We start from the raw sequence: 20,785 nt of genomic DNA on the forward strand, positions 1-20,785 counted from the left end.
TTATTCTCATTATGTCAAATCACCGTGCCAGAACAATAACTGTGCTTTCATAAAAGGACCCCAAATGTCCATCTGCTCTATGTAGGTGTACACAAGAGGTGCATACAAGAAAAAAGCTGAATTAAGTGACAAGAGCAAAACTGTCACCATGGTGAACCTGCTTAAATTGAGATAAACTGAAGAATTTGTGTTATTTTTTATAGTAGACCTATTATGCTCCTTTTTACAATGTTACATAAGCCTCAGTTGTCCCCAGAACGTGTCTGTGATGTTTCTGCTAAAAATACCCCACAGATCATTTCTTATCCTTTTGAAAATGCCTATTTTGAGTGGAAGCAAAAACATGCTGTTTTTATGCATGTCTATTTAAATGCAAACGAGCTGCTGCTCCCTACCCCCTTTTCCAGAATAGGGCTGTGCTTTTATAGATCGGCTCTCAGATAGTCTGCTAAAATACATCTGTATGATTTTGCTTATCATGTCTGTTGCGCTGAAATCATTCGTTTTAAAGTCATATTCGTTTTCAGCTTCTGATATACAGTTTTCTGAACAAACACATCCGAAGCATTAGAAGTTGATGGCTACTAACATTCTTCAAATGATTTTCTTTTGTGCTCACTAGAAGAAAATAAACTCATATGTTTTATGTTTGGGACAACTACATAGTGAGTAAATGATGACATGATTTTTCATTTTGGAGTGAACTGTCCCTTTAAAAAGATTAAGTGTTTCAATAGTGTTGCCACAAGATGTAAACTACATGCATGTTAGTGTGATTGTAACTTCCAAAACAACTTCTAAATATTTAAAATAGATAACATTATTAATGCAAAAAGGTTACCTTTGTGTTGACTTACAGTATGTTGGAGTACAAGTAAAAGCAAACCAAAGTAAAGTTTTTTTGTTTCTTCAAATATACATATCACAGCAGCCATAAATATGGAGTTGACAAAATAAAAGCTAAGCTTTTGCTTAAATAACCCAGGTAGTCTCTGAGTAAATCAATCAGAGTTTGGAAGGACTGTCAGATTGTGAAGGCAGAAATATTTTGACCTACTATGTGTGTGTGTGCTCATGTTAACATGTGCAGACGTCAGTAAGACTCTTCTGTTTATTTAAGGATTTGCCAGTTCCTGTCTAAACAGAATGTCTTGCGCCTGTTGTGCCCACTGATCTTCTCAACCATGACAGACACCGAATCCTCAAAGAGATCCAATCTGATGATGGACTGTTTTGCCTCCCAGGCAGAGCAAAACTCTTTCAGTAACAGTGTAATTTCTAAACCAGGTTGAAAGACAGTAATGCAAAACCTTCTCATACCAGTGCATTTCTTGGGGCTGCCGGGACGCTTGCCGTGCATCCCTAACTTGCATCCGAAGTTCTCCTCCCAGAACTCTGCAAACCAAACGTTCCGTCTGTTGTTGGACAAGGAGCGGCTTTTGAAGTATCTGTCAAAGGCTGAAAATAAGTATGAGAGCACTGGAATTAGATTGGAATCGCAAAAGAAACCTGCAATCAGAATTATATTAGAGGAACTATACCTTCTATTGATGCTCTTTTTGGAAGGATGGTAATAGCACCTTCAGCCACGCTTTCCTGCTGGACGACAGGAGATATTTTAGAGCCCCAGCTGTCCGATCCCACCCACAGAAAGTGACCTGTTTGGTTGTTGCGCTTTGCGGCGTCCAAGACACGTCTGAAAGATAAGCAAACAAAATAGACATCCGCATGTAAGCCAGTGAGGATAAAACGTCCTTCAATAAGACCTGTTTGTTCTGATTTTCTGAGGTCAATAGTGTTCTGCTAGAACACTTAGAATTGGAAATTGGTCTGAAGTCGTCAGTGTAATAGGCAAGCATCCAAAGGACATCATGTAATAGGCTCAGAAGGGCAGCGGCTCTCGGGAATATGGGGATGTGATTTGATCCTATGCTACAGGTACAAGAAATTCCAAGCCAAAAATGACTGAAAAGTGTATTATGTTAAAATGAGTTCTCCAGGCCTTAGGCAGCACATTATGGGAAATAGCTGACTTCACCTGTTCCTGAGGTTTTCTCCTAAGAGCAATACTTACAGCTCGACTGCATCATCTTCAATTTAACTCCGTGAAAGTCCCAGTTAAATACTATCTGTGGTTTGTCCAAAATTGGTAGCTTTTCAGCAGATCTGACTTAAAGAGCAGTTGGAAAAATTGGACTTCTTAAGGGTTTTAGTGAATTTCCAATGCATTTATTAACTTCTAGTCCACCTAAATGCAAGTTTACTTATAAAACTTTCCACATATTTTATGTATTCTTTACCAAGTAAAAGAACCAAATACACTACTGTTCAAAAGTTTGGGAATAGGAAGATTTAAAATATATAAATGTTTAAATGTTTATAAGAAACATCTTATGCTTACCAAATCTGTATTTAGTAAAACACATTTATTTAATACAGTAAAACAGCAATATTATTAAACAACTTATATATATATATATATATATATATATATATATATATATATATATATATATATATATATATATATATATATATATATATATATATATATATACATATACCTTCTTATGATGGGTGATGGGATGAGAATTAGTTGACAAAGTTGCTTATAGCTAGTAGAATATCTCAAAATAAAGTGTAACAATCATGGTCAATAGTTACCAGGTAACTAAAGCCTATTTTAAATTTTAACTCGAAAAGTAGAGTAAGTACATTCTGTCACACTTTAATTCTCATTATTAACTAACTATTGACAACAAATTTTCTTGTCTAAATAATAACTGCTTATTAATAATTAGTGAAGTAGTTGTTTAATTTAGGTATTGTGTAGGATTAAGAATATGGTCATGCAGAATATATGCGTTATAAATTCTAATTAGCAGCCAATATGCGAATAAGCAACTAGTTAATTGTAATTGTTAATTGTAGTAACAGATCCTTATGCAAAGTATTACCAAACATTCTTCTTATTTCTTATATTCACATAGATACCAAAAATAGAAGCAAACGAAATGTGTGAATTGCTCATAAATCTCTTCTACCAGGACAGATTAGCATTATTAAATATACATCTGTGGATAGGAGGAAGCAAAGACATCTATTGATGAAGACACCTGATGTCATCTTCATTCGCAAACATGACGATGGCTCGAGCATTAGGTGTCTCCAGTAGCCGCAGGATGATCTTGTCGAATTCTCCCAGTCTGGGCTCTCTTGGGATCTTCAGAGATTGAGCAATACACACACCGCCTGAGAGAAAGAAGACCAGGAAGTGACAGGAGAGAGAGAGAGAGAGAAAAATTATAGTGAATAAGAGGAGGAAGAACAAATAATGCAGAGAGTGAGGAAAGGAAACAAGATTGCATAAGAGAAAAATAAAGGAATAGATAGGATAAAAGGAAAAAGGAAAGGAAAGGAAAGGAAAGGAAAGGAAAGTTGGATACGAATTGGGAAAAGAGAAGAAATGGAAAGGAAGGAAGGAATGAGAAAGAAAGAAAGTTAATTGGATAAAATGAAAGAAATGAAAGCAAAGACAAAGTTAAAAAGAATGAGAATGCAAAAGGATAACAGTGAGATAAGAGCAAAAAAACAGAAGAAGGGAAGGAGTGAAAGGAAAAGTAAGTGAAGATGAAATGGAAGTGGAAAGGAGATGCAAGGAATAGGAAAAGAAGCAATTGGATAAGAGGAAATGAAGTAAACAAAGGCAGGAAAGGAAAAGGAAATGAAAGGGAAAGGATAAGAGAAATTAGATAAGAGGGAAAAATGACAGGAAGGGATGGGTCGAAAGAAAAGAAAGGTGACAATGGAGACAAAAGAAAGATGAATAGGGAAAAAAAGGATGACAGAAAAGAAGATAATAGGATATTGCGAATGAAATTGAGTATGAAAGCAGAAGAGAGCGACAAAGAGGGAAAGAGAAAGACAGGACATGAGAAGGTCAGAAAGCACGGAAGGAAGGATGAAAACACAGGGGCGGCAACAGAAACTTATTCCATTATAAAACGGACAGGGACGCACACAGATTAGATACAGAGGGACCAGAAAACAACAAACAGATTCAGTGTTTTTCTCAGCAGAGTGAGGAAAGCGTGTTTAGATTCAAATGATATCTGATAGTGTCACCTTGCCCAAGGTTCCTGCGGGAACATGAGGTGATGTCAAACACGTCCCAGCTTATTTACTCGGCCTAATGCAATTCAGAAAGCGCACGACTCTGCACTTGAAAACCTACGGCCATAGTGTCATATCCACCCAAACGTACATAATAGCAATTCGTTTTCCGCATTCAGAGATGCGGTAAGAAAATTGTGACAAGTCATGTCTTCAAGATCTGATCAGGTCTTCAATACGTCTCAGACAGTCTAACAGTCACACTAATGGAAGATTCGTGCTCGCTGTCTCTCACTCCGAAATAAACTATCTGATCTTGAGGTCAATTTATTTCTTCACTGGCAACATCGTTCGCAGCAAGGAGCACTGATATGGAATCAGGCCACTGTGCTGCGTAAAGTATGGCTATAATAACCCTCCATCTTGTCTCGAAGCCCTCCATTACAGCATTAGCACTTCATGGGTTGAATTAAACACTCTAGTAACACTCCAAATAGGCGCTCTTGCCATGGCAGTCCATTTAATGAACAGCTGTGGTGGTCCCATCCTGAGAGCAGCTCAGGAAGCCATCACGAAGCCCAATTCGCCCAAAGACACCCAGTGATTATGCCAAATGGGTGTCCTTTCAAGGATAAGCGCCATCGTCGTGCTTCCCTTAATGGTGGCTGTTTTGCTTTGTTATCAATTCAGTCATCGCCATGTAATTGAGATGCTGTGCGCCGATAATGTCGACTGGCGGGGCGTCTTCGTGGGGCACACTTCAAGATGTCATGTCTGACTTAAGAATGAGGCTTATTAGGGGAAACAAGATGCAACCTCACAATCTCGCTGCTGCCCTTGGAACAAACATCCATCTGCTTTTCAAACCTTGTCACACGTAGGGTTGAGGGGATGCTGGACCTCTTCCTATTCATTTTATCTAAAAAAAAGGTACTAATATGTGCACACGTGGTACCTGCAAGGTGCTAATATGCACTCTTTAGGAGTAAATGAGGAGCAAATATTTACTTTTTTAAAAGGTACTTCCCCAGTGACAGCTTTTAATTTTTTTCATATGGCCCATATGTTGGGATAGGCTCCAGTATTCCTGCAAACCTATGTAGGACAAGGTTTTTAAAACGGATGGAGGTTCTTTTTGCCAAGTGTAGGGAGGGAAACACCCTAGACAGATGGTCCAGATTTACCTATGCTGCGTGTGCTGTATAGGGGAACAAACCGGAGGACCTAGAGGAAACCTACGTCAAGATACAGAGAACATGGAAAGGCCACATAGAAAGGCCACCTGGTTTAGCTGTGGGAGAGACTGGAGCATCCAAGGGGAGAACATGGAAAGGTCACATAAAAAGGCCACCTGGCTTAGCCCGGACTTGTATCAGGGATCTTTGTATCAGGGATGACAATACTACCAAGTGAATTAAACTGCTGCACACTACTGCCAAACAGCCCATTTGCATTTCAAAATTGCAACAATTTCCCCAACAAACTTTGCACAGGGGTTTGAAAGAACATTATAAGTAATGAGGACCTAAATTTGATGATTCCCTCATAAAACATAAAGGAAATGGCATTTAGAAGACCTAGAAGACCAACCAAGTTACCATAATTTTTAAAGTGTTCTCAATCAACTGTAATTCCTAAATAAAACCTCAGATATTCGGAAAAAATAGGTAGAAAGAAATTAAGTACAGATTTTTTTTGATATTGGGTCATATATGGCACTACAATATAATAATTTAAATAAAATATAGTTATACTATATTACCTGAGTTTGGTTGTTACTTGCTTTTTTAATAATATGTACTGTTTTTTTTTTTTTTTGTTGCTGTTGTTTTTTCTTTTATTTGAACTCTTTAATAACACCCCATTGAATAACACAGGACATAAACGGATAGTTCACCCCACCAACCCCCAGATTTTTCATTTTTTGTGAACTATCCCTTTAAAATTGGACTGATAATAACTTAAAACAGATTTCTCAAAACACGCCCCAAACTGTCATTGGTCAACAAACAGATTTCTCCGCCCCCAGGCTCCCTCTATTGGTCAAGTTAATGTGATGACCAGGTCAGGATACTTGAACAAAGAAACGTTGTTTTAAAAAATACCATAAAAGTCATTAACAGTTTATCAAAATCCGCATTTAAGTGGCCGAGCTTAGAAGGCAGCTTCCTATTCAGGCAGCACGTTTAATAACAACACGTACATTTTTGTTCAGGTGATGAGTGAACTGAGCATAGTTCATCTGAAGTTCATAAACACTGCTTTATCGTCACCACGCCGTTCACCTCTGAATCCACAACACTCCAGGCTTCCCGCCGCTTATAAAATATTCATACAGGCCGTGACACAAGAATCAGAGCACTCTGAACAGGTCGGCGGTCACGTCTGGCAAGGAAGCTCATTTAAAGCTCCCAGTGTCAAATACGCCCGAGGCATTAAAAGTTTGCAGTTGCATTAGTCACATTGTTGTGTGCGACAGTGGTACCGCAATCACAATCTCAAACAATTTATCAGCGCCTGCGGCATCTTGTCTATTGTCAGCAGGCATGTCACCAGTTCAATAAAATAATCAGACAACAACACGATCCATATCTCACATCACTCAAAAGTGGAGCAGCTAATAAAATCGGGTCTAAGGTGTGTCTGTGTTTCTTTAAGCCTGTGCTTGAGTTCAAAATAAGAGCTAAACTAAATGACAGATTTTGTGTTTCATGGTTCATAGTAATTAAAAAGGAAAACGGTCGTGCTTCATTTAATGACAGGAGCTGAGAAGCATTCTGGATGATTAATATTACAATTTCTGATCATTTTCCCATCAAGCTTAAAAGGCAACATGAATTAGCAGATTGTGCCAGCTGTGAGCTCAGTGCTGACAGTGAATTTAGCAGCTGCAGTGTGCACATACTACTAAAAATGTTTCAGTTCAGTGGAAAGGCAGGCAGACACGTCTTGCCCAAGATGAAGGCAAATTGCGTTTTTGAACTTGTACCAAGACTGGACCAAAGGTCAAGTTTCCTTTGTTGCACAGTTAAAGGTTACTGGGTTCATTTGTAAATGTAGACAAATTTCATTTTAAAAACCTGACTCGTCCCTCTACCTCCATGGTCATGGTCGCCTATCGACGATGTTCATATGTATCATATCCTCGTTTTCATATCCTCGATGTCCTCGTTTTATTTTTTACAAGCATGGACAAATAATGCTGCTGCACAGTTAAAGTAACAGGTGTTGACTGCAGCATTAAATACATTTTTTTTTATGTGTGCCTAATCTCAGCTAAATCAGTCACAATATTCTTTGACAATGTAACTTTGCTAACTTTTTTTGTATAAATTTGCTGTTTGAATAACTGTGTAAGGTACTTTTTTCTTTGTCCATCCTCTATTATGGATTTTTTTAAATAAATCGCTGAGTGAATGATTCCGAGAAATAGTCAAAATTGTTTAAGTTAAATGTACAAAATTCAAAACTATAAAATACACCACAAAATAGTAAAACGGTAAACATGACACGTCCAAAGTTGTATTTAAAACAAATTTATAATTCATATAAGCAGAGTTCAAATTCACCACTGTTTAGTAAATATTTCCAAAATATTCGCAATTTCACAATCACAGGCAATCACAAATTTTGTGCAGGTGATAGATTTCCACACATATTTGCCAAAGGGTTTTTGTTATTTATTTATTTATTTATTTATTTGTTTGCCTAAAATTTTGCCAAAATTTGTGAACAGCTCATTTTTAGAACTCCATATTCTATCAGAGTTAATTGTATTTATTTGATGCACTGTTACATATCTAATACCAAACGACTGATCCATCATTACTGTTATTAGAAATCTTAAATATTTCCAGTATATGGTAGCCATAATGTTACCGTGATTGGGAAAGTGCCCAAGCACGGCAACATTGCTCAAAAAGTTGCCTCATGTATCATCAAATGCAGTATTTTTTCTTATTTGCATGATAAAACCTCTTAACATGAAGTTCATTAAGTTCTGCTTTCAGACTGACAAATCTGCTAAAGATGAAACTTTTTAATAGGCAAAAGTTTCCTTTCATATCACAAATAACACAGCTAAAAGACATTAGGCAGCCTTTAAAATATTAATACAATCAATGCCAAGTGCATTTTGAAAATAAATCCCACACTGAAGCCTTCAGGCATCACGGCCAAAATTTCTTTTCCACTGTTTACTGTTCATTTCATACAGCCTTTCAATATTTTGGCACAAGCCAGCCGTGTTCTGCTATCACACGGCAGAACAATCTCACCTTTTTCCTCAGACACGAGCGCAGCCAGCGTCGCACAAAAAGTGCGCTGAGCGTGGGAGCGAGGGCTTTTGTGTTTCACATACAAACCGTGGCAGCCATTAGCGGTGCGGCACGCTTAAGCCGACACAAATGCATACCACACTGTGCATGCGATGAAATGTTTGAAACCGGAACAAATGCTTCTGTGGGAAGAGATACACTCACATCTGTACAAAACACTGTATGTTATACCAAACAACTACAGTAACTGTCGAGATAATTAGCCCAGAAAAAAAAAAGTTCTGTGCTAATGGGTATAAAAGTCATTTAAAAAAAGGTTTCTCACTGTTCCCAAATCTGGTAGGTACCAGAAACACAATAGGTAGGCCGTTTCTGAAATATTACTCAATGCAAAGCTTGAAAAAAAACATTATAGTATTTACTAAAAAATGAATGTGCGTAAGCTCAAAGTTTTTTAGGGTTATTTCAAGCAAAAGGTATTATTCTTTCTGTTTTTCACTGATAAAATGTTTTTTAAATATTTGAATTTAGTGCTTTGAAATTATTCCCATCAGAAAACCTGTAAGTAAACCATTTAAAAATGTGATTAAAGGCTATCATTATTCATAATTTTATATTTATTTATTTACTTTTCACAAATATTATTAATTTTTTTTTTATCACTCCACACAGCATTTTACAAACTGTCATTATATTGATGATATCTGGGCAGATGAAACACTGGAAAAACAACATAAAAATATAAAAAATAATAAAAAGCAAAACAAAATGTCATATAAATGTAAAGTGTTATCTAATTGTCTGTCACCTAAATGTTCCTTTATAAACATGCTATTTTCCCTCTATTAACATTTTTGCATTTATTCTCATGCTATTTTTATGAATCAGCAGTAGAGTGTCTCTAATCATTATACGTTTCATTTATGAAACTGCCTTAGAAATCAACAGGCCTTGTGAGGTTTAAATCCCCATACCTGTTATATAAAAGGTCAATATCAATTATGGAAATGAACAGTAAAAGGTTACAGATTCCTACATCTACTGTACTTCAGCTCATTTCTAACTACTAAAATCACTGGAGCAGTAATTACAGTAAAAATCCCCTTCAAACTTTTCCAGGTATGAAGTTGCAAAGTTTATTGCCATATACCGTTCAGTGTTGCCTGGGGGTGACTGATCCGGCCTTTGAAGAGAAACAGCGGTGGGTTTGTACTGTAGACAAAGACACATCTCTGCCCGCTCGCGTCTAAGATCAACCTTTCCACAGTTAATTGCTGTAGAAAGACACGTTTGGACCGGAGGAGAGGGGCTTGCATGCTATAAATGAATCTCTGCCACATCACACTGCATTAAGCTGAGGATGCTGACAGTATTCATTTGTAACAAGCCTGAAAATGCCACGGTGATCAGTTCAAAGAAATGTGAAATTACTTTGAGGGTCTCCGCGAGTTTAATATTAACAACAACGGACAGAGATCTTCATTTAACTTCTGTCATTTAAGTATTAATTAACGCTGCTGAGTAATACAGTATTTTGTAATTAATTTCAGCTGCAACCGACTGAGCGTGTAAATAAGCTCTCTACTTACATAATCAAGAGTAAAATGCTGTAATGTCATTTTCATTTCAGTTCGAAAAATCGACCAATCATAACACCGAATCTTCTATCTTAGATTAGATTAACTTTCAACAAAATTACATTCTTTTCATGTTCATTCATGTTTATTTTGTGCTTTAAGTAAATATGAAAAGACGGTTTGCTTCAAGATGCATTAAAAGAGCTAGAAAGGTGCTATTTATTGTTTGGGTTTTTGTGAAAAAGGTCAATTAACAAACTTTCTAATGCACCTTCAAGGTTAAATAGTAATGAGTTTGGTTATCAGCTTTCATAAACACTGAAAATTAAATACTATTTCTATCTTATACTTCAAAGATTACTTAATCAATTATCAATTTGTAAATGTTTGATTGAGACCCGTTTCAAAGACAATCCTACACCATTTTTTTTCACTGTAGCACACTGTCATTTACTATTAAGTAAAAGTATTGCTTCTGTACAGTTAATTACAGTTAATTGTCAAAAAAGTATTGGTCAATCTTATAAATTCACGAAACTTTTATGAACTGTTACTAAGAATGATATTTCTGTAATAATAATATTAGGTTTCAAATAATACTACTTATATATTAATAGTAAAAAGTTGATTTATCATTATTTACATAGTACATAACGTCAAATTGTTATTCAAAGTGTTAAATTGTAAAATAAATAAGTAAACATATGCAATAGTAAAAAGCTGGTCCATTTCAAATTCAAAATGCTTGAGGAATTGTTCTTCATGCGTTGTATTTCTGTAATTTATGCAACAGTTGATTGAGATTTCAAATAAGTCTCTGCTTACATACTAAATAGTAAAAATGTTTATTGATATTTATACAGCGGATCATTTTGAATTGCTATTCCGAGTGAACATTCTGTACTTCAAAATGTAAAATAACCCTGCATCCTGCATAATAAAATGTGGATTAGTATATGTTTAATATTTATATCGCATTACAGTAACGCATAGATTCTACACAGAGAATAATTCATTAATGATTGTGTCATTCTGCTATGACTGTACACGCATCCTCTAGCAAACAAGTACAACTGAATCATAAGCTTCCAGATGCCAAACATTAAGATTGAGGATCAGAACAGCCTTAAGGATCAGATCGTCTTCGCATTCACCGCGCCTGGTGTTCTCCTTTGAGAGCAGTGCACGGCTTTCTTTACATTAGGGAAAAATAAGAGGACACAATTCGTTCCCATTACACGTCCCGGAGGACACGAGTGGGTGCGGAGACAATTTTCACCCAGGACGGGGTGTTTGCATAGCATTAGAATGACAGAAAATGCTTTCATGTGGTTAATACACAGCGATCTGCTCTTGACTGGTGTTAATGTCTTTTTGGGAAGGCTTTGAGAGTTTGAATACATAACTAGTGCATTTAATATAATCCGCGGTGACAATTCCAACACATGCCACGGACACGTTTTTTAAATATCCAATGTTATAGCAACCCAGCGGTTTAAATAGATGCAATAAATATTGATATTTTAACGGCGCGTTCCCCCTCGCCTGCCGCTCGCACATTTGCATTCAAATTAGATTACCTAACTTGAAGTAAAAAATGGGGAAAGAGCTGTAGATAGTGATTTGAAAGGAGCTCTGCTGCTGAACCTATTGCTAGAGTGTTTATATGAGAGTACAGAAACAGAAACATCAAGAAGCATGTGTCAAAAAAGAATCAGTTTCTACAAGGTCAGGACCGGCCGCCTTGAGCAGGATTGAAAATGTTTCTGTATACGCTGAAAAGGCGGGCCGTGCAGCCTTTGCGAGCGGGGTTTGAGTTATAATTGCGTTGGGTCGAAGAGCTAAAACATACATGGTGGCAAATCGTGCTACGATCAAAACCTCATTCCAACCAAGGCAAGGAAACATCACCTGGAAAGTAACTAAAGAAAGAGGCAGTGAAAACACAAATTGATCATGTTCTGAGGGCTGTCAATCAATTGGTTTTTTTCATTCAAATTATTACATGATGCGCTGATAAACCTGTAACCTGTGCACCATTTGTCCTTGAGGGCCAGGTGTGGCGTAACGGTCAGATGATGAGCATCTGTGAGTCTGTGCCCACCTTCACCGTAGCAAAACATTTGTTAACCAAAGCAAAACAATTGTTCATCCAAAAATGAAAATTACACCATAAACCACTCACCCCCAAGCCATCGTACGTGTATATGACTTTCTTCATTCAGACGAACACAATCAGAGTTTTTTAAAAAGCTCCATAAATTTTGAAGCTCCATAAACCGGATATATCCGTAAGTACTGCGACGTGAAACTAGCCTATATGCCTTCGGGGGGTTATCACATGTACTCTGAAGCAGATCGATGGGTTTTTGTAACTTAAATATTTCTAGTTGTAAAATTACGACGACTAACTGAGCGGCGGGTTCCAGCTTTTTGGATTCGAGTCATAAGTTAGCCAAGGAGCTGGTGCTCGAAAGCGTATAGGAAGAAAGTCATATACACCTAGGATGGCTTTGGGGTGAGTAAAATATGGGTCATTTTCATTTTTACGGGACTTATTCCTTTAAAGCGATTTTCGTGATTCGGTCATGAAAGGTACTATGAAACCTTATTAAAACATTGTATGATTCGAATTCTCGTCACGTCATAACATTACAGTTTGTGCATAGATAAGAGATTGCAAAGACTAAAACCCTCCTAAAACGACTCGTTTAAACACAACCTCCACTTTTCTACGTCACGGTGTTAGCTTATTTCCTTAAAAGTTTATACAAAAAAAGAAGGTGGAGCTATTATTCTCTCTGACCCCTTTAAAGTTATTATAACGACAGTAAAGGCAAATAAAACGATACATTTTTCCATTTAAACATAAAACTGCAGTCAGAAATATATACTGTAAACTGATTTTATAGAGCCCTACAAAATGGCACTTTTGTTTCAAACCGTTTAGTTTCGTTTCAATAAAAGTGTCCCTGAACGATCTGTCTCCTCACTCGCTGCCGTGACATAAAAGATACTATTTTTGAAACTTAAACCCCTTATAGACGCTTCGAAGACTAAAACTTAAACACTCCGGAGAGCGGTGCAGACGTATCAGTGGGTTTCGGGCATCTTAAGTGGCGCTTCTGCGTTGGTCTTTATCGGTTGAGCTCATAAAGTGTTTTTGAAGTGTAATTGTCTTTGTGTGACAGGTTGTAATCCTCAGACGGCGCTCTGCTTTTGGGGCAAAGGAAATAGTCCGTGAAGCACATTGCGCTACAGCACTGCGGCTGTCAGCCATTAATGAAACCACACAAAGACTTGTCACCTTGATTAAAACTGTCATCTAAGAACAATGATGCATACTGGAGCCATATATGCCGCTGGAGGGGGTTTGTGGAGCTGAATGGAGGCACATTTCATACAGGCAAGGAACATTAGCTTGAGATGCCAGTCACCTGAGGCTGCATTTTATGTGTCGCCTGACAGAAATGCTTCTCTTGTTTGTCGGCTCTCAACCTGAAGATGAAATTTGTGCACGTCTTTCAAGTTCTCTAATTACACATTCAGGTGATACGTAAACATGAAGGATTGATCGTTAACATGGGTATAAACACGAAACGATGCTTCCTTCAGAGGCCTATTCAAATCTGTATTGAACAATCAATCATTATATATTGCTACGTATAATTTTACGGGGTTCAAAGCGATTTTTCCTGTTGCTACGCAGTTGCTAGATTTTCCCGGGTGGTTGCTTACTTCCGTCTTGTTTTTGGTTATTAAAGCAAAAAATATTGCTGTTTTGGGGAATTGATGTAAAGCCGAAATAAAATAAAATCTAAAAATTATAAAAAGTTTAAAAAGTTTATAATTCGCAAGCAATATTACGTAAAATGTTGTTCTAGAAAACGTAATTTTAGTTGCGTTTTTATACAGGCACTAGAACGTACAAAACTGATGTGTTTTTAGCAGCTAAATGTACAAATACGTATTTTCAGCATCTAAACATACGAAACTGACGTATTGGCTACATCTAAAAATGGATCTTCTCTGCATTAATTTTATTATTTTTGTTGTTTTTAGTTGTCATATCAGTGACCTTAAATTGTTTTACTTTAATACGAAATGATAACATTTTATTCTGTTTTTTGTGATTTCTACTGCCAAGACTACATTTTAAACCTTTGAAATAACCAACATTTCTGCAATAGTTTAACCTTTAGTTGTCATTTAATATCTAACTTATGTGCCATGGGCCACGAAAGGCATTTTCTCTGACATGCTATGACTGACAATAGAACTATAAAATACACCAAAAACACAGCATGATTACAAACGGAAACAATTTCAGGTTTTACGTAATTGCATTTAAAGTTATCTGACTGTCATTTTTTTATACTGTACAGAGATGTGTTATGTTTAGGTTAAGAGGTAAATGTGGGTTTACAAAAATATCTTAAATGCTATTTTTTCATGTTGTGAACACATTTTGTTTTATTATTATTTAAAAAATAATAATTTTCAAGGTAAATTAAATCTGTTTTTAACAAACAAGTATTTTTTTTACTTTTTAGCAAGTAAAATAAAATAAAATAAATAGTACATTGCAAAATGTTACTTTACATTATAGATATATTAAAACATAACTATTATATAAACATTCATCTATCCATTTGAAGATTACTATTGCATTCTAATATTTGGGTCAAAAAGTGCTTTTAAAAAATACAGTAAAGTAACATAATTTCCTTAAAATAATAATAATTTTAATTCTAAATTTAAAAAAAACACACATGCTTATACACTTTATGTATGAATGTTTAAATTAATGAAATAAACCAAAAAACAGAGACACATCCATGTGACCTGTGTAGGTGTATTTAGTGCACTACAAGTTTTGCAATACATTATACCGACTTAAAAAAAGGCCGTCTATTGTGCAAGCCAGAATCAATTAGATGTGAAAACATCTGAGGCTGCACAATAGAACAAACAACAAATATTGATTAAGTAGCACGCTGCTATTAAACTGATATCCAGCATGTCATTAAGCTGTGCTGTTCACGGTGTTTGTTTTATTGTAACTCATTTTTCAATCCCGCTTCAATTCAGCTAAAAATTGGAGGCAGCGACCATTTACCACACGGAAACGATTCCCACCTATCATAGCGAACAAACCGTGACTGCTAAAACAGCTTAATAAGACGATCATCAGTCATACCTGCAATTATTCACAAGGGAGTGATATATTTTACAGAAAGAACGGCTATCAAACATAGATTAGGAGTGGAAAAAAACTGTTCATGACAAATGACACCAAGCATTTATAGGACAAAAATGGATCAATCTTGCGATATTTCAACTCTAAAATCATATTTCAACGTGCTGAAAAACAAAGGACAAGCCTAAAACACACCAATATGAAATGCTATTTAATGTTGCAGATGTTTTTGGTAAAAGCACATTTGAATGACTTGCTTTGGGATGAATTGGAACAGTTCGAGTCTAATCACCTGGTGTCAGCACCTGACCTCTCCGAATGAGGGCAAACACTCACAGCCATGCTTTAGCGTCCAGTGGAAAATTGAGCCAAAAGAGCGGAAGCTCTCACAGAAGCGAACAGAGGAACAATTCCCCATTCCTGCAGCTCAGTCGGTTTGGCAACAGCGAAATCATGGCTTTGGATATGGATAAAATGTGACAAAAGCATCTGCCAAACGTATAAATGCAATTCCCATGGCTCAGAAATTAAATGCTTAACAGGTTCATGAAGCGTAGTGTTTGGTTATCTGCCTGTCGTTTACCATGTATTTCCACGAGTTCAGCTGAAATGAAAAACAAACCGAACGGAATAAAATTAAATTAAATGAATCTATTAAAATGAATAAATGATTAAAAATACTTTTTTAAATATTCTAATATTTGGGTCAAATATAAATATATTTATATAAACTATTTATATAAAAAACCATTTAGTAAGAAGCATTACAAGCAAATAAATTATTGTGAATACAAAATATAAAAGACACACACACTCACTAAAATAAATAATTCAAATAAATAAATATGCAAAAAAACTAAAGCATAAGTATTACTACTTCAATGTATAGTTACACTGTAACAAGGACACCTTAAAATAGTGTCACCATAAATAAATAAACATTTACATTTATTTCTGAATAAATATTACGAAGCATGAATTGATGCTACATGCATTTTCAAAATCTGTCTATTTTTTCACTTGAGATTTTGCTTAGCACGAACGCCAAGGCTTGAGGAGGATAGAGAAGTGTGTGTTTTCATATAAGACGAGCTCACCCAATCCACACATACGTTCTTCCACCAATCAAGGTAACACGAAGCTATTTGTGCCAACAGGTGCGTATCTACTCAGTTTGGGAACGTACTTAATTCTCTGATACTTTGTAAAGCCCCTAAATATTTCATAGGACATCTGGAAATGCTTATTCTGTGTAGTTAATTATGAAAGAACAGGTTTATTTGCATGTTCAGATCAGAGCGATCGCGTGATAGGTGCTGCTTGTCACTGTCAGGTTGGCTGCGTTGTACTTTTCCACGAGCATAAGAGCCCAGGGGGGACACACAACCTTTTACCCCTTATGAAAATGCTAATGCTAAATCTCATCATTGACTCATTGATCTCATTTGGGATGCATGAGAGATGACAGGAATGCAGTATTCATGCAAGATCTCAGCAAAGGCTTTTATTACTGGGAGACAAGCTGAGGGCAGATCAAGATTTCATGGCAGCGAGAGATGGAGCCGTAAGACGGGGCTCTTATTTGTTTCCAGAGCTAAGTGTTAATGCATCTATTGTGGGGTATTGTGGAAATGGTTTTAAATATTACATCCAGCAGAATCTCATACGCTTGTGTACACATTAAAACCGACACAAACTCACCAACAGAAGGAGAGAGGAAGACAGGCTGTCAGATCTCCACCGCAGGATGTGCGCTGCCATTCGGTTTCCTTTTTAAAGTAATATTGAAACTTTTCCTTTCAATAATTAACTTCAGGCACAAAGCAAAAAAAAAAAATGTTTTGGAAATTCTAAATTACTTTTTGACAGAAAGAGAGCATGACAACACATATCTGTCCTTCAGAGGAAATGAGTAAACGTGATAATCATTCTTTAAAATGTTCATATTAGGTCACAGAGATAAAGTGATTTAACAGATAAATAATGATGAGGTGAGTTGATTCGTGTGTTTTTTATTTCTTCTGACATTCCTCGTCTTCTTTTATGAACCAAAGAATAAATAAATGTAAATTTGGTATGGTTCAAGTTAAGGCTGATTTAAATGAGGACAGAACTGTCCCTTTAAGTAAGACACAGTGCAGGACACTAAGGGCCAGTTTTACTAACAGTGAAACGTTGTCTTTTGGTGTAAAGACATGCAGTGACGAATTAGCACTGAAAAGGCATGGACGCATTTATTTTGGTTATTATTGCAACCCAGGCTCATTGGAAATACGTGCTTCTAAATACATTTCTGCAGCACCGTTATAACGTACCTTGCTGGACATTTCGCTGCAATTTCAATGTAATAAGTCCGGTAAGTGGCGCTAAAACGCAAGTTCAATACTCTGGCACACGTCTGTTACGTTTATATAGGCGCGTATTACTGTGTTTATATTATATAATGTCCCTAAAAGATAATGCTCTATCATGTTGAAAATATTCCCTACACCATAGCCAACCCTAAACCTTCCAGATATTGTTAACAAATGCAAAAGCGATATAAAAATGCATAACTTCCTTATGTGGATTTCAGCTGTATTGTTAAGCCACTGCCTCAAGCGTGTATCGCCTGAGCGACCGAGCAAACCTATTGAGTTTCACACATGAGAAGCTGGTACACGGCACTAACATTCAAATATACCAGTTTTCATGTGACAGCATATTAAATTGGTTTAAATCCACAACATGAACGACGCTATTTTGACTGTGCATGGTGTATTGCACTGGTCGATATGTAAATGATATGTTGTTTTTAATTTGCGCACTGTTAGTAAATCGCTCATAGAAATTTAGCAAAACTGGCCCTAAGTTGTAAGCTGTATACAGTAGTCCTTTCACTAAAAGAATGTACTCATAAGAGTCATTTGTTCGGAAATCAAGTAAAATACATATTGCGTGGTTTTAGCTCCCTATAAAGAACGAGCTTTGAGTAATTTTGAGTACAGTTTTGATTCAAGATCGTGTTATTAGTCAGAAAGAGTCAATAGAGAAATATTACTTCACATAATATCACAGTTAGGACTGTACGACCATTGGGTCTCAAGTGGGATGCTTTCGGCATTAGGTTATTGCTTGTATTTTTACTATAAGTGTCCTGCTGTTGTTCTCCTATGCTTAAAGGACTGCAGATTGCCGAATGTCACGAGAGCCGCTCTGAGTTCAGCAGGACACCAATCCGGAAAGATCCACGGCTGAACGTGAGGATGAGGGGTGTCAGAGAAATCTCAAATGTTCTTAAGTGAAGCTTAACGGCTCTGAGAGATGATTCGACGCTTACTGCTCCTCCAAAATGAACAAAAAGCTTTCAGAGGGAAATCAGAACGACGCTGTTATACACAGTTTAATCAGCGAATACTTCATAACAGGGAACCTAAATGAAATTATTAGGCATTCCTAGACTTCAAAGATTAGTGTTCAAACGGCCCTTTGAATTTGTTGACTCTAATTGAACAACAGATGCGTTTCTAAGTCTCCCTTATTAGAGACACACAAGTCAAACTGTGAAAATTAGCTGCTCATTTTTCGAGTTCATCGTTAAGAGAATCCTGACAACCTTTCATGACTCCGGTAATGGAGATAATAAAGCTCAGTCAAACAAGCCTTGTGAACTTAAAAGCTGCCCAGTGAAGCAAAAAGAAACGAACAGGCCTGATGCTTATTCATCTTCTATGTAAGTAGCCAGCCAGGTAAACTCCAGACACACGGTTAAGCAAACAGGATGTTAACAAAAGCAACAATCGATGAAATTACAAGTTTGTTAACAGATCCTGACTCAAGCACAAGAAGATGCTGTTCAATGCCAAGTATTTTTATTGCCTTCCTTCTGATCCCAGCGATAGGGAAGAGTAAATGGACTTTATTTGTAATGAAGACCCAGGCCGCATCAGTAAGAATTTATGTACACTGAATTTTACCATAGTTTATGAAATATAATTGCAATTTTAGGTAAGTTTTCAATTTTAATTTGCTTTAAAATATCATGTGTTACTGTGATGCAAAGCCATTCATAAGCCATTTTAATCATGTTTGATACAAATTTTCAGCATCTCTGCTCTACAAAGCTCCCTGAACAACGCAAGTGCACTCAGGTCAAAAGGATGATTTGGTGAAATGGTCGCACCAAATGTTGATTTAACTCAGTTAACAGAAGTTAATTGATAAAGAACAGCTATATATTTTTGACAGCATCCTCATTTTACAGCGTTTTTTTCCACAAGTGCCTACAGCTTTTAACCAACCCGGTCTCATAAAAATACGTACCTCTGTGCACTTTTTGTCCAACACTGTTTTTACGTACCTTACTGACCTTTTCACCACAGTTTCAAATAGAAATGAGTGGCGCTAAAAATATCCGGGGACTCTTACTGAAAGTTAATACTCTATCATGTTGGAAATATACCCTACACCAAATCCAACCTAAACCTACCCAATAGCGTTAACAAATGCAAAACTAAAACAAAAAGGCATTTGTTGATGCAACCGTGTCATTTCAACTTCCTTTTACACAGATTTGAACCGTTTCGTTGAACCGTAGTTACACAGGATTCGAACCAGAGCTATGTCTGTTAACATACAATACAATTTTAAGGTGATTAGCTGATGAAAACATAGTGTTCTAATAATTTTGCCCATCACAGTGTAAATATGTATGTTTATAATATTTCCTAGTGACAGCCAATGAACAATACTGCAAAGTGAGGCCTATTCTCCATTGTAAGCTTTAGATTTCTAGCTTTGCGACCTGACGGCAAAGCTAAACATCTTCCTGTGGTCTTCACAGCATCCTTCGCACAATATAACAGTGAAAGCAGACCAGCAGGGGTGGAGGGACATACGGCAATTCAGACTCAGACTCCAGAAAATGCGCTAAGCGTTGAAACCACATGAGATTAAATCAACAACTGGAACCCTGAATGCCCTGATTGTCTATTATGCTTCCCTACACCGCAGTCGCCGTCTTATTTTTATCATAGTAACATCTCGGGATGCTACATTAAAGACATCATCAAACCCAAAGTAACATTGCAAATCCTTTGTGAATCAAAAATCTGAAAAAAAAAAAAAAAAAAAAAAGGATTGGTTACAGAGAGTGGGAGAATATCGAGGGGGTGTCTTGGGTGAAGATGTATTTGCCTGTTAATATGCCCCAGATTTGCCATCGCTTGTCGCATTCCTTTTGAACAGCATCCAAGCAGGCATGCGAATGCGATCAATTAGGGCAGAGCAATACTTTACAGCACGTGTCTATAGACACATTTATTCCTCTTGCTGGCAAACAACACTTACAAATATAAAATATTCAACAGAATCAGCACACACTCAGTGGAACAGCATTCCTCCTATGTCAGGGTATCACAATTTGAGTAACTGCTTTCAGAGAGGTCATGACAAAAAACAGGGCTCTATTTAAAGTTCCTGTAACTCCAGGGCCATTTCTGCATGTGGTACCTTAGCCCCCAAACCCTTGTCTTATTCACTGACCACTAAATGCATTTAAATAAAGCTGTCTCTTATTAGTGTGAAACTTCTTGATGCAACCACACCTCCTTTCTATGTAAATTAGCTCATTACTGATT

The 20,785-nt window shown here is 36.7% G+C and overlaps 1 protein-coding gene across 1 annotated transcript in view; it reads right to left on the bottom strand.

Annotated features, from left to right (window-relative positions):
* The window catches only part of grm8b (glutamate receptor, metabotropic 8b), a 121,394-nt gene that overhangs the window by 38,026 nt on the left and 62,583 nt on the right, over positions 1-20,785 (bottom strand). The window contains 3 exon segments of the mRNA XM_043227272.1: positions 1,321-1,458; positions 1,542-1,696; positions 3,117-3,252. Coding sequence (XP_043083207.1) covers positions 1,321-1,458; positions 1,542-1,696; positions 3,117-3,252 — 429 coding nt within the window.

This window comes from Puntigrus tetrazona, chromosome 25, assembly GCF_018831695.1.
Source record: "Puntigrus tetrazona isolate hp1 chromosome 25, ASM1883169v1, whole genome shotgun sequence".
Classification (NCBI taxonomy): domain Eukaryota; kingdom Metazoa; phylum Chordata; class Actinopteri; order Cypriniformes; family Cyprinidae; genus Puntigrus; species Puntigrus tetrazona.